The sequence below is a fragment of the Erythrolamprus reginae genome, chromosome 1 (assembly GCF_031021105.1).
Source record: "Erythrolamprus reginae isolate rEryReg1 chromosome 1, rEryReg1.hap1, whole genome shotgun sequence".
Lineage (NCBI taxonomy): Eukaryota > Metazoa > Chordata > Lepidosauria > Squamata > Dipsadidae > Erythrolamprus > Erythrolamprus reginae.
In genome coordinates this window covers 18,201,476-18,216,939 of record NC_091950.1, presented here as the reverse complement: position 1 = coordinate 18,216,939, position 15,464 = coordinate 18,201,476, and the positions used below count along the sequence as shown (strand labels likewise).

At 39.9% G+C, this 15,464-nt stretch overlaps 1 protein-coding gene across 8 annotated transcripts in view; it reads left to right on the top strand.

Moving 5' to 3' along the window:
- The first annotated feature begins 1,938 nt into the window (after positions 1-1,938).
- Positions 1,939-15,464, top strand: part of HOMER3 (homer scaffold protein 3) — a 98,154-nt gene continuing 84,628 nt past the window's right edge. For 3 of the 8 annotated variants that reach the window (XM_070746001.1, XM_070745981.1, XM_070745953.1), the window contains exons 1-2: positions 5,342-5,464; positions 5,892-6,116. In XM_070746001.1, coding sequence (XP_070602102.1) covers positions 6,112-6,116 — 5 coding nt within the window. In that variant the 5' untranslated portion in view covers positions 5,342-5,464; positions 5,892-6,111. Of the gene's footprint in view, positions 2,029-5,315; positions 5,465-5,598; positions 5,714-5,891; positions 6,117-15,464 lie in introns of those variants that run through there. The other 5 variants (XM_070745943.1, XM_070745935.1, XM_070745992.1 and 2 more) reach the window with 4 other exon arrangements.

Below are 15,464 nucleotides of genomic sequence, written 5' to 3'. Positions count from 1 at the left end.
AGGAACTTTCTTTCTCTTTTTCTTTCTCTGGATTTAACATATCATCTATTTGTCTTTGTGATGCTGAAGAAGCTGAAGATAGTGTATTTGAAGGTGTGGCTGGGGTTATTTTTTTACCACCTCTGGGCTGGTAATTGGCCATTTCTTTTATAATCTGGTTTTGCTTTTCTAAAATATTATATATTCTATTCCATATGACCATAGGAAATATTTATGCACTTTAAAAGTTCTATTATTTTTCTTAGAAATGTTAACGTTTTTTACAAGGCTACAAATTCTATAATAATTAATTAAAATTTCTATAGCACTTAATGACTTAATAACTATTTTAGTATATTAAATATATCTAAATATCTAAATATAAGTATATCTGAGTATCAGTGTAGTTATAAACAATTAATCTATTAACAATTATGTAAATATATCTAAGAATCAAAAATAATAATAATAAACAATTAATATTTTTATACTATATATATATATATGCTATATATATATTTTTTTAAAAAAGTAACACTGTATCTATAAGGCTATGTCTAAATCTATACTTATGTATTATCTATGCTATTAATCTATTAATACAGACTTCTATTTTATAATTTGTCTAAACACTTAATATATATGTATTAATTTAAATAAAAAGAGAACTAATAGGTTGTAACATAGAATATAGAAAAAAGGGAAGAAAAAGGAAGGAAAGAAGGAAATTTTTAACTTTTTAAATTGTGAAAACACTTTCTTTGCTACTTAGCGTTTCCTACTCCCCTAATATGCAAGTTCCAAATCTTCTACTGCAACTTAATAGCCGGATATGATGTCAGTTCATTTACTGTTCTCTTCGCCTCTTGCAATTTGGCCGTTATTCTAAAGTCTTTTACTCCTGTCACAGTCTTTCTGCCACCAGATAAGATCTTGTAAAGTCTCACTAGTTCAAGTAATCCAAAACCCGACAGCAGAGTCTCACCAAAACAAATCTTTCCTTTCTGTTTAGCTGTGTTCAGGGTCACTCTCTCTGTCAGATTTTTCTCCCTGTGCTGTTCCGGTTTCTCCGCTCACTTCTCCACTCACTTTTCTTATCGGCTGCTTGTCAAACCTCACCGTCGCTTCAGTTATAAATCACCGTCTCTCCCGTTGTATAATAATTATCCCGTTGTATAATAATTATCTGCTGCAGTTTAAATCTTCAAGGTTTTGATCACCACAACAAAGAAAAGGGAGGGGCAGCTTGGAGGAGTAAAGATTTTGCATGCTTGCAAAGGCACTGAAACGGTGTCTTTTTAAGAAAGAAAAGGGAGGGGCAGCTTGGAGGAGTAAAGATTTTGCATGCTTGCAAAGGCACTGAAACAATGTCTTTTTAAGAAAGAAAAGGGAGGGGCAGCTTGGAGGAGTAAAGATTTTGCATGCTTGCAAAAGCACTGAAACGGTGTCTTTTTAAGAAAGAAAAGGGAGGGGCCGCCCCCCTTGCCTTTCTTCCTTCCCACTCACCCTTTAGCCTAGCCTTGCTTCTTCCACCCTCCCCCTTTAGCTGCTCCTCCCTGCCCTCTGTTCCCCTCCCTTCTAAAGTTTGGGATTTTCCTGAAGGATTTGCACGCATTATTTGCTTTTACATTGATTCCTATGGGAAACATTGTTTCATCTTACGAACTTTTCACCTTATGAACCTCCTCCTGGAACCAATTAAGTTCGTATGATGAGGTACCACTTTACCTGGACTCTATTTCTACTGAGCCACACCTGAAATCGGTAAAACACCAAACAGCTACATTTCTTGCTCTGGTCCTGGTTTGTCTTTTCCTTCTAATTACCATGGTTGGATAGAGATAGTATCTGGAAGAAATATAGCTCTTCCATGTTTCAGACCCAACTTAGTATTTAATAAATTGTCTACAAATCAGCAGCATGGATAGGTTCCTATTCTTTCCGGCTTCCGAAAAGCACCAGTCAGGATACCAGAGTAAATTTATTCACCATTCGTCTTGTTGAACGTTCTGCGCCTGATCTGGCTGGACAGTGCTGTTTAAAAAGATGGTAAGGATTGTGGTGATTACATTCTGCAAAGTATATAGTAAGAATAGAAAGAATATAAGTATGATTGGACACAAGGAATTTGTCTTTGGTGCATATGCTCTCAGTGTACATAAAAGAAAAGATACATTTGTCAAGAATAGAATAGAATAGAATTCTTTATTGGCCAAGTATGGTTGGACTCATATGGAATTTGTCTTTGGTGCATATTATTATTATTATTATTATTATTATTATTATTATTATTATTATTATTATTATTATTAATTAGATTTGTATGCCACCCCTTTCCGTAGACTCGGGGCGGCATATGCTCCCAGTGTACATAAAAGAAAAGATACATTTGTCAAGAATAGAATAGAATAGAATTCTTTTTTGGCCAAGTATGATTGGACTCATAAGGAATTTGTCTTTGGTGCACATGCTCTCAGTGTACATAAAAGAAAAGATACATTTGTCAAGAATAGAATAGAATAGAATTCTTTATTGGCCAAGTATGGTTGGACTCATATGGAATTTGTCTTTGGTGCATATTATTATTATTATTATTATTATTATTATTATTATTAATTAGATTTGTATGCCACCCCTTTCCATAGACTCGGGGCGGCACATGCTCTCAGTGTACATAAAAGAAAAGATACATTTGTCAAGAATCATGAGGGACAACACTTAATGATTGTCATAGGGGTCAAGTAAGCAATGAGGAAACAATAAAAATCTTAAGGATACAAGCAACAAGTTACAGTCATGTAGTCATAAGAGGGAGGAAATGGGTGATAGGAATGATGAGAAAAAACTAAGTGCAGACTTAGTAAATACTCTGACCGTGTTGAGGGAATTACTGTATTTGTTTAGCAGACTGATGGCGTTCAGGCTAAATTTAAATACACTGCTCAAAAAAATAAAGGGAACACTTAAACAACACAATATAACTCCAAGTAAATCAAACTTCTGTGAAATCAAACTGTCCACTTGGAAAGCAACAGTGATTGACCATCAATTTCACATGCTGTTGGGAACATTCAACTTTGTACAGAACAAAGTATTCAGTGAGAATATTTCATTCATTCAGATCTAGGATGTGTTCTTTGAGTGCTCCCTTTATTTTTTTGAGCAGTGTATATCAAAATATATCAAATATTTATATCCTTAAATATATTAAGGGGCATGCATAAGCGCACCATTGTGCCTACCATCCCTGTCCTATTGTGTTTTTTTATCATTACTTTCTATGTTATGTTTATATAAACTACTATCCTATACTTGATTGACAAAAATAAACAAAAAATAAATACCTCTTTTCTGATCACAGTAATTATCTAAACTAGCTGCCAGAAATCCCCCCCCTCTGCACAATTATGTACAAGAAGAATAACAGTTTTAGGCATAGTTTGTTCATTGTTGTCCAAGATGAGAGAGGTGTTGCTGGAGTGTTCCCTTTATTTTTTTCAGCAGTATATACAGTATTTAATTTGCTAAACCTGGCCAGATATTTGAAGAGACCTCACAATGGGTGTATGTGTGTGTTTGGGGGGGGGGGGGGGATCTGCATTTTCTTGCTCCAGAAAACAGAATCCAGACTAACTGCTTCTAATTACAATAAATACTTTAATTAAAGATTAAGAACTCTGTGGTCCTATGAGCTGTTCAACAGAATAAAGTGCAGGAGAACATATTAAGGTTTCCTACCTGAGATGTTCCTAGGCAGAAGTTCATTTGTTTGTTTGTTTATTTGTTTCTTTTGGCAAGTACATATTGGTGGTATACAAAGATACAGTGATACCTCGTCATACAAACTTTTCGAGATACAAACCCGGGGTTTAAGATTTTTTTGCCTCTTCTTACAAACTATTTTCACCTTACAAACCCACCACCGTTGCTGGGATGCCCCTCCTCCAGACTTCTGTTGCCAGCGAAGCACCCATTTTTGCGCTGCTGGGATTTCCCTGCTGGGATTCCCCTGCAGCATCATAAAAACATGGAAGTCCGGAGGTGGGGTTTCCAAGTGAGGGGAGCCTCAGTGAAATAGCAGCATCGCAAAAACACAGAGGTCCAGAGGTGGGGTTTCAAGGACTTCGGTGTTTTTGCGATGCTGCGATTTCACTGATGCTTCCTTCACTGGGAAACCCCAGCTCCGGACTTCCGTTGCCAGCGAAGCGCTCGTTTTTGCGATGCTGGGATTTCTCTGCTGGGATTCCCCTGCAGCATCACAAAAACACAGAAGTCCGGAGGTGGGGTTTCCCATGGAGGGGAGTCTCGGGGGGAATCCCAGCAGCACAAAAATGGGTGCTTCGGCTGGCAAAAGGGGTGAATTTTGGGCTTGCACGCATTAATCATTTTTCCATTGATTCCTATGGGAAACATTGTTTCGTCTTACAAACTTTTCACCTTAAGAACCTCATCCCAGAACCAATTAAGTTTGTAAGACAAGGTATCACTGTATAATGATATTCATATACATGATACTAGTAAAAAAGAAACATTAGGACAGGGGACGGAAGGCACGCTGGTGCACTAATACACACCCCTTACTGATCTTTTAGCAATCGGGTGAGGTCAATAGTGGGTAGTCTAAGGGTAAAGTTTTAAGGATTAGGAGATGATACTACAGAGTCAGGGAGTGAGTTCCATGCATCAACTACTCGGTTACTAAAGTCGTATTTCCTGCAGTTGAGTTTAGAGTGGTTTACATTAAGTTTGTATCTGTTCTGTGCTCGTATGTTGTTGTGGTTGAAGCTGAAGTAGTCGTTGACGACAGGAAGGACATTGCAGCAGATGATTTTATGGGCTATGCGGCTTTAGATTTAGGTTGGGTTTAAGGCGACATAGTTCTAAGCTTTCTAAACCTAGGATTGTAAGTCTGGTTGCGTAGGGCAGTGTTTCCCAACCTTGGCAACTTGAAGATATCTGGACTTCAACTCCCAGAATTCCCCAGCCAGCATTTGCTGGCTGGGGAATTCTGGGAGTTGAAGTCCAAATATCTTCAAGTTGCCAAGGTTGGGAAACACTGGCGTAGGGTATAATCTGTTGCGAGTGAAATAAACCAACTTCAAAGTCCCTTCCAATTCTATGGTTCTGAATGATAGATTTTTTAAAACCATGGCTTCTATTTCTAACTCTGAAAGCTGCTAATTCTAACCCCAGAGCAACTTTTCTCTGTCAATCAGGCATTTGACACTTTAAAAAAAAAAGCTTTCCATTCAAGCTGCGGAGTCCGGCTTCCTCCAGCAGATGGCAATAGAGAGCCAACAAAAGAAGCCACCCTCCCCGCCCCCGCCCGCCCCTTTGGAAATAACTCAGAAGAAATGTGATCGAAAACGAAGCGGAGTTTGCAGGCGAAAAGAAAGAGACATTAAAATAAAAATTTATTTATTTATTTATTTAAAAAGGAGAACAAAGACTGCCGGCCTTATCCTGCACAAAAGAACAAAAGTGGGTAAGCAGCTCCATTATATATATATTTTTAAACATGATTCTTTCCCAACCTTTTGGTTTTTAAAAGCTCTGCAGAGAAGAAAGCTAGAAACCGGCTTGGTTGGAAGCGCGAGAAGAAATATTTGCAACCCAGAGAGAACAAAAAGAGGATCCTCTCCTGCTTCCACGCGCTTTGCAACTCCGGAGGAAGAAAGAGAAGCCGGGATTTTTATTTATTGTGATTATTATTATTATTATTTATTTGCACAAAGTAAGTTCTGATCTCTGGGGGGGTGGGCATTTTGGAAGGAGTGCTTTTGGGAGCGAAAGGAACAGCTGCTCTCGCCTTTATGCTTCCCTCCCCTCCCTTGGGAAACGTATAGATGTGTGTGTGTGTTGTGTGTGTGTGTGAATGCGCATGTAAATGCTCCGCTCTCTTTCTTTCCAAGCCCCAGATCCCAACCCCGCCTTTTGCCATCACACAAAGTCATGGATTTCCAAAGTGAAATTCCGGAGGAAATTTGAGGAGTATCCGGATCCGGAGAAAGAGTGAACGGAGGGAAAAGAAAGGAAGGAAGGAAGAAGGGGGGGGAAAAAGAGGCAACGTGGAGATTCGATCAAAGGAACGACTGGGCGAAAAAAAATAATAAGAGACCTTGGCAGGAGAAGATGGGGTGAGAAAAAACGGGTCGTTTGACCTTTTAACGTTGCTTGCAGAGAAATCAAGAGTTTGACATTACTGGGTTGGGGGGGCGGGGCTTTGTTTTTATTTTTATTTTTGTTTTAGCTTTGCGGTGTTTTTTTTAAAAAAGAATGAGCCAACAAAGTTTATTAATCCAGGGAAGAGGTAGTGTGAATTTCCTGGTATACAGGGTTTTAATGTGATGAAAAACAAAAGGAGGAATGGGGTGATATTTATTATGTATTATTATTTATTAGATTTGTATGCCACCCCTCTCCAAAGACTTGGGGCTGCTCACATGTATGTTAAATTATAACATATAAATTATCTATCTGTGTATCTATCTATCTATCTATCTATCTATCTATCTACCTACCTACCTACCTACCTACCTACCTACCTACCTATCCATCCATCTATCCATCTATCTATCCTTCATTGTAATATACACTATCTCCATACTACTATGGAGAAAGTAAAGACCTTGACAAAGCTGATGAAGAAGAATGAATCAACAAAGTTTATTAATCTGGGGAAGAGGTAGTGTGAATTTCCTGCTATACAGGGTTTTAATGTGATGAGAACCAAAAGGAGGAATGGGGTGATATTTTTTATTATTATTATTATTATTATTATTATTATTATTATTATTTATTAGATTTGTATGCCACCCCTCTCCGAAGTCTGGGGACAGCTCACATGTATGTTAAATTATAACATAAATTATCTATCTATCTATCTATCTATCTATCTATCTATCTATCCTATCTATCTATCTATCTATCTATCTATCTATCTATCTATCTATCTACCTACCTACCTACCTACCTACTATCTATCTACCATCTATCTACCTACCTACCTACCTACCTACCTACTATCTATCTATCATCTACCTACCTACCTACCTACCTATCTATCCTTCATTGTAATACACACTATTTTCATACTACTATGGAGAAAGTAAAGATCTTGACAAAGCCGATGAAGCTGACAACTTGCAGGAATTCCCTGGCATGTGTGTTAAAGGGATGGGCATTGATTTGGGGGTTTTGACGGGTATCTACTTTTAAATGAATACCGGTGCACACTTTGTTCTCATTTCCACCCACCCATTTCACACCGCCACCCTCTTCCACCACAGCACATGTTCCCCCATTCATTCCTGTTGAAATGTAGTGTCTCTCTGCATATTGTAAGTCACATTACCCGGGTCGCCAGCCAATACTCCCATGGGTCCATCAATTTGACAAAGGGGGTGGAGTTTGTCAATCCCAGCTTCTTTCCTCCATCCCCATATCTAAATATAAGCTCAAAGTGGACCGCAAGTAAGTTTTATTGGTGGGGCCCCCTGTCCTTCCTCATCATCTTGTTTATTACTGGATCGTTGAATATAGATAATGAAAAGACAGCTTAAAGGTGCAGAATTGTTTGAGAAATTTATTTCATTTTATTTGTTTATTTATTTTGTCCAATACACAATAATACACAATGAAGGTTATGGAGGATATAGTAGAGAAGAAATACGAGATATAGGAGAGACTAGTGCCCCCCTGCCCTTCTAGTTTTCCAGATAGCCTTAAAAATCTGGCTTATTGTTGCAGTGGTATACAAGTTATAACGCACAAAATGGACAATATTGTAAGTCTCATTATTACAAATATACGTACTTTGGGCGGCCTGTGGGTGTGAGCGAGAGAGACTCATTTCAGTTCATAAGCAAATGTGGAGATGCAATCAACAATAGAAAGAAGCAGACATAAATGATAAAAGAATTCGGGGGAAGAGAGTATTGTGTAGGTTTATGAAAAGCAACATAATATATGGCACATTATTATGTGTTTTATAATATACAGTATATGTAATTATATATAATTTTAAATGTGTGTACGTGTTTATATATATATATAACGGTCTTGGTATATTTGGGTTTCTTCCCGTGTAGGATTTAGAAATTTCTGGTGACGGATCGACGAGGTCCCACTCGTCATCTTCAGGCTGGTGCTTCTGTCCTTGTTCTAGGGCGAACACACACATACATATATATACACACACATACATATCGCCCTAGAACAAGGGCAGAAGCACCAGCCTGAAGATGACGAGTGGGACCTCGTCGAAACGTTGCCAGAAATTTCCAAATCCTACACGGGAAGAAACCCGAATATGCCAAGACCGTCACACATACATATATATATGTATATATAAAATTATCTATCTATCTATCTATCTATCTATCTATCTATCTATCTATCTATCTATCTATCTATCTATCTATCCACCCGTCTAATCTATCTATCTATCTATCTATCTATCTATCTATCTATCTATCTATCTATCTATCTATCTATCTATCCACCCATGTAATCTATCTATCTATCTATCTATCTATCTATCTATCTATCTATCTATCTATCTATCTATCTATCTATCTATCTATCTATCTATCTATCTATCTATCTATCTATCCACCTGTCTAATCTATCTATCTATCTATCTATCTATCTATCTATCTATCCACCCATGTAATCTATCTATCTATCTATCTATCTATCTATCTATCTATCTATCTATCTATCCACCCATGTAATCTATCTATATCTATCTATCTATCTATCTATCTATCTATCTATCTATCTATCTATCTATCTATCCACCTGTCTAATCTATCTATCTATCTATCTATCTATCCACCTGTCTAATCTATCTATCTATCTATCTATCTATCTATCTATCTATCTATCTATCTATCTATCTATCTATCCACCCATGTAATCTATCTATCTATCTATCTATCTATCTATCTATCTATCCACCTGTCTAATCTATCTATCTCTCTCTCTATCTCTCTATCTATATCTATATCTATCCACCCGTCTAATCTATCTATCTCTCTCTCTCTCTCTCTATCTCTCTATCTCTCTGTCTATCTCTCTATCTATCCACCCGTCTAATCTATCTATCTATCTATCTATCTATCTATCTATCTATCTATCTATCTATCTATCTATCTTCATTGTAATATACACTATCTCCATACTACTATGGAGAAAGTAAAGAGCTTGACAAAGCTGATGAAGCTGACAACTTGCAGGAATTCCCTGGCACAAGATACCCTGCGCTTAATTTAAATGTTTTATATGTGCGTGTAGGTAATGATGTAAGATGGATAAGAGATTGATTAACCTTGTACTCGCTACCAGAATCTCCTTAGGGATCAACTAAGTGCTGGTGGAACAAACAGGAGAACAAAGGAAGCGGCTTCCTGTTATTATTTATCTATGACTAGTGGAGAGATGGAATTAGACCCAAAGGCAGGATTATTCTTTCCCTTTCCTCCATCAGCCCAGGCTTCAACATTAGACTCGATGAAATAGCTTCATCAATGAACAAGGGCTGAGCTTTCCCTTCATTCAGCGTTATCCATACTCACCAATGAGATACGGATTTCATTGTCTTTATTTATTTATTATTTGGACTTGTCTGCCGCCCCACTCCCAGCCAAATACAGATAAAAATATAACATTAAGCTCCTAAAAATAATAGAACAATCTAAAAGCAACTATCAAACAATTAAAACAATGAACCGCCACCATGCATACCTTCTGCTGGAAGAGCCAGGTCTTTACGGCTTTTTGGAAGGCCAGTAGGGGGGCAGTCCAGATCTCGGGTTCCAAAAAGCCGCAGCAGTCACAGAGAAGGCCCTCCCCCAGGGGGCACTCAGCCGACATTGTTTAGCTGACGGGACCTAGAGAAGACCGATCCTGTGAGCCCTTATCGGTCACTGGGAGGTATGCGGTAGGAGGTGGTCTCACAATTGCGCCCGGAGACCAATCGAGAGCCGGTGCAGTCCACGGAGAATTGGTGCGGTGTGGGTGTACCTAGGTGCACCCAAGACGGCTCACGCGACTGCATTCTGGACCACTTGCAGTCTTTGAACATTCTTCAGGGGTAACCCCATGTAGAGCACATTACAATAGTCTAACTGAGAGGCGATAAGGGCATGAGTGACTGAGAAGAGCGTCCTGATCCAAATATGGTAATTTGTATTTGTATTTGTATTTATTAGATTTGTATGTCGCCCCTCTCCAAAGACTCGGGGTGGCTAATAACAATATAAAAAGACAATGTAAACAAATCTAATATTAAAAACAATCTAAAAAACCCCCAATTTAAAGAACCAATCATACATACAAGCATTCCATGTATAAATTCTATAAGCCTAGGGGGAAGGGAAAATTTCAATTCCCCCATGCCTGACGACAGAGGTGGGTTTTAAGGAGCTTGCGAAAGGCAAGGAGGGTGGGGGCAACTCTGATATCTGGGGGGAGCTGGTTCCAGAGGGTCGGGGCCGCCACAGAGAAGGCTCTTCACCTGGGTCCCGCCAAACGACATTGTTTAGTCGACGGGACCCGGAGAAGGCCAACTCTGTGGGACCTAACCGGTCGCTGGGATTCATGTGGCAGAAGGCGGTCCTGGAGATATTCTGGTCCGATGCCATGAAGGGCTTTATAGGTCATAACCAACACTTTGAATTGTCACCGGAAATGATTGGCAAACAATGCAGACTGCGGAGTGTTGGTGTGACCATGATTGCTCTCGCAGCTGCATTTCCGAACACTTTTCAAAGGCAGCCCCATGTAGAGAGCGTTCCAGTAGTCAAGCCTCGAGGTGATGAGGGCATGAGTGACTGTGAGCAGTGAGTCCCGGTCCAAATAGCGCCCAACTGGTGCGCCAGGCGAACCTGGGCAAACGCCCCCCTCGCCACAACTGAAAGATGTTTCTCTAATGTGAGCTGTGGATCGAGGAGGACGCCCAAGTTGCGGACCCTCTCTGAGGGGGTCAATAATCCCCCCCCCCAGGGTAATGGACGGACAGATGGAATTGTCCTTGGGCGGCAGAACCCACAGCCACTCTGTCTTATCCGGGTTGAGTTTGAGTCTGTTGACACCCATCCAGGCCCCAACAGCCTCCAGGCACCGGCACATCACTTCCACTGCTTCGTTGACTGGACATGGGGTGGAGATGTATAACTGGGTATCATCCGTATACTGGTGATACCTCACCCCATGCCCCTGGATGATCTCACCCAGCGGTTTCATGTAGATATTGAACAGCTTGCAGTCTCTGAACATTCTTCAGGGATAGCCCCATGTAGAGCACATTACAATAGTCTAACCGTGAGGTGATAAGGGCATGAGTGACTGAGAAGAGCGTCCCGATCCAAATATGGTCATGTCTCATGGCTCATCATATCAGCTGGGCAACCCATGGAGGGGTCTATGGAGTTACACAAAGTCATGAAAGTCCTAGGATGCATTAACCAGAGGGATGGGTCTATGGGGATTCTCAGCCATCTGGGTCATGGTTGTCCCAAAGGCGCTTATCCCAAACGCAATTGGACTTGGCTTTTCCCTTGAAGGCGTTTTGCTTTTTCATCCAAGAAGCTTTTTCGGTTCCCTTGGGATAGAATCAAGATCGTATGAAATATTAATACCACTTTATAAGGCCTTGGTAAGACCGCAGTTGGAATACTGCATCCAGTTTTGATCACCATGATATAAAAAGATGTAGAGTCTCTGGAAAGAGGGCAGAGAAGAGCAACAAAGATGATTAGAGGACTGGAGGCAAACGGTTGCAGGACTTGGGCACGTCTAGTTTAATGAAAAGAAGGACCAGGGGAGACATGACAGCAGTCTTCCAATATCTCAGCAGTTGCCACAAAGAAGAAGGAGTCCGGCTATTCTCCAAAGCACCTGAGGGCAGAACAAGAAGAAATTAATCATAGGGAGAAGCAATTTAGGAGAAATTACCTGATACTTAGAACAATTAATCCGTGGAACAGCTTGCCTCTAGAAGTTGTGAATGCTCCAAAACTGGAAGTTTTAAAGAAGAAGTTGGATAACCATTTGTCTGAAGTGGTGTAGGGTTTCCTGCCTAAGCAAGGGGTTGGACTAGAAGGCCTCCAAGATCCCTTCCAACTCTGTTATTCTATTCTATGTCAATTACACCATAAAGTACAATCTTTGCAGCCCTCATAAGCATTGTTGCAGTTTCACTTAGCAATCACCGCATTGAAACATAGAAACATAGAAGTCTGACGGCAGAAAAAGATCCCATGGTCCATCTAGTCTGCCCTTATACTATTTCCTGTATTTTACCTTAGGATGGATACATCTATCTATCTATCTATCTATCTATCTATCTATCTATCTATCTATCTATCTATCTATCCTTCTAGCCATCCATCCACCCACCCACCCACCCACCCACTTGTTTATTCATTCATTTATTCATTCATTCATTCATTCATTCATTCATTTATTAGAAACATAGAAGACTGACGGCAGAAAAAGACCTCATGGTCCATCTTGTCTGCCCTTATACTATTTCCTGTATTTTATCTTAGGATGTGATATATGTTTATCCCAGGCATGTTTAAATTCAGTTACTGTGGATTTATCTACCACGTCTGCTGGAAGTTTGTTCCAAGGATCTACTACTCTTTCAGTCAAATATTTTCTCATGTTGCTTTTGATCTTTCCCCCAATTAACTTCAGATTGTGTCAACTTGTTCTTGTGTTTACTTTCCTATTAAAAACACTTCCCTCCTGGACCTTATTTAACCCTTTAACATATTTAAATGTTTCGATCATGTCCCCCCTTTTCCTTCTGTCCTCCAGAGTCCAGACTATACAGATTGAGTTCATTAAGTGTTTCCTGATATGTTTTATGCTTAAGACCTTCCACCATTCTTGTGGCCTGTCTTTAGACCCGTTCAATTTTGTCAATATCTTTTGTAGGCGAGGTCTCCAGAACTGAACACAGTATTCCAAATGGGGTCTCACCAGCACTCTATATAGCGGGATCATAATCTCTCTCTTCCTGCTTGTTATACCTCTAGCTATGCAGCCAAGCATCCTACTGGCTTTCCCTACCGCCTGACTGCACTGTTCACCCATTTTGAGACTGTCAGAAATCACTACCCCTAAATCCTTTTCTTCTGAAGTTTTTGCTAACACAGAACTGCCAATACAATCTTGTCAGTCTCAATTTTGGGTTGGTAAATGAAGACAGCCTATATTAAGTCTTCCAATATCTCAGGGGCTTCCACAAAGAAGAGGGTGTCAACCTATTCTCCAAAGCACCCGAGGGTAGGACAAGAAGCAATGGGTGGAAACTAAATAAGGGGAGAAGCAATCTAGAACTAAGGAGAAATTTCCTGAGAGTTAGAACTATTGATCAGTGGAACGTCTCCAGAAATTGTGGGTGCTCCATCAATGTAGGTTTTTAAGAAGATTGGATGACCATTTGTCTGAAATAGTATAGGGTTTCCTGCCTAAGCAGGGGGTTGGACTAGAAGATCTCCAAGGTCCCTTCCAATTCTGCTCTTTTGTTACTCAGAATTGGATTCTGTAGGGTAGGGTCCAGATTCACAGATTACAGACCTCCAAGGTTAAAGAAAGCCAATAGTGGTATTTCCACAATTGGAAGACCGTTGTCCAGATGGCCATCCCTATGTTTTCCTTTGCAAATACACTATTCATAATGGAACTTAAGGCAGCGATTTGTCAACAGGAGAAAATATATAATTTTCTGCTTTCAAAGTTTTCCTCCAGATAAGTTGGAAAAAATGAAGAGGTCAAAACAACAAAACTTTCCCCTTGGCACCTTCAATCCAGCTGACTCAGCAAACGGCTGTGCTTGCCAGCAATCAGCCATACAATTCCCCGACTCTTTCATGCCGCTACTAGCTCAGAAAAACAAGCTCAAAAGGAAAAAGGCAGATGTTCCAGAGTTTTTAAAAGAAAGACATCCCACATCCTAATAAGCTGCAGACAAGAGCCTTACTTTGAGGAAAGCATCCGGGGATGCACGCAGACAATATAACAGGCAGGAAGAGGGAGATTGTGATCCCGCTGTATAGAGTGCTGGTGAGACCCCATTTGGAATTCTGTGTCCAGTTCTGGAGACCTCACCTACAAAAAGATATGGATAAAATTGAAGGGGTCCAATATGCTAAGCTTTGATTAGTTTCAATTGAATCTTGAATAGAGCTAATGTATAGAGCGCTGGTGAGACCACAAGGTCAAATGCTGCAATGTCCTGCCTATCAAAGACTACTTCAGCTTCAACCACAACAACTCATTGATTTCTTTGACTACGTCACAAAGGTGTTGGATGAAGGTGGTGCCTTGGATATTGCCTACCTGGACTTCAGCAAAGCCTTTGATACGGTTCCACATAAAGAGCTGATAGATAAATTAGTGAAGATTGGACTTAATCCCTGGATAGTTCAATGGATTTGCAGCTGGCTGAAGCGTAGACATCAGAGAGTTATTGTTAATGGCAAGTATTCTGAGCAGAGACAGGTTACAAGCGGTGTGCCACAAGGGCCTGTTCTGGGTCCTATTCTTTTTAATATGTTTGTGAGTGACATAGGGGAAGGTTTGGTAGGGAAGGTTTGCCTATTTGCCGATGACTCTAAAGTGTGCAATAGGGTTGATATTCCTGGAGGCGTCTGTAATATGGTAAATGATTTAGCTTTACTAGATAAATGGTCAAAGCAATGGAAACTGCAGTTTAATGTTTCCAAATGTAAAATAATGCACTTGGGGAAAAGGAATCCTCAATCTGAGTATTGTATTGGCGGTTCTGTGTTAGCAAATACTACAGAAGAAAAGGATTTAGGGGTAGTGACTTCTGACAGTCTCAAAATGGGTGAACAGTGCAGTCAGGCGGTAGGGAAAGCAAGTAGGATGCTTGGCTGCATAGCTAGAGGTATAACAAGCAGGAAGAGGGAGATTGTGATCCCGCTATATAGAATGCTGGTGAGACCACATTTGGAATACTGTGTTCAGTTCTGGAGATCTCGCCTACAAAAAGATATTGACAAAATTGAAGGGATCCAAAGACGGGCTACAAGAATGGTGGAAGGTCTTAAACATAAAACGTATCAGGAAAGACTTAATGAACTCAATCTGTATAGTCTGGAGGACAGAAGGAAAAGGGGGGACATGATCGAAACATTTAAATATATTAAAGGGTTAAATAAGGTCCAGGAGGGAAGTATTTTTAATAGGAAAGTGAACACAAAAACAAGGGGACACAATCTGAGGTTAGTTGGGGGAAAGATCAAAAGCAACATGAGAAAATATTATTTTACTGAAAGAGTAGTAGATCCTTGGAACAAAATTCCAGCAGACGTGGTAGATAAATCCACAGTAACTGAATTTAAACATGCCTGGGATAAACATATATCCATCCTAAGATAAAATACAGAAAATAGTATAAGGGCAGACTAGATGGACCATGAGGTCTTTTTCTGCCGTCAGACTTC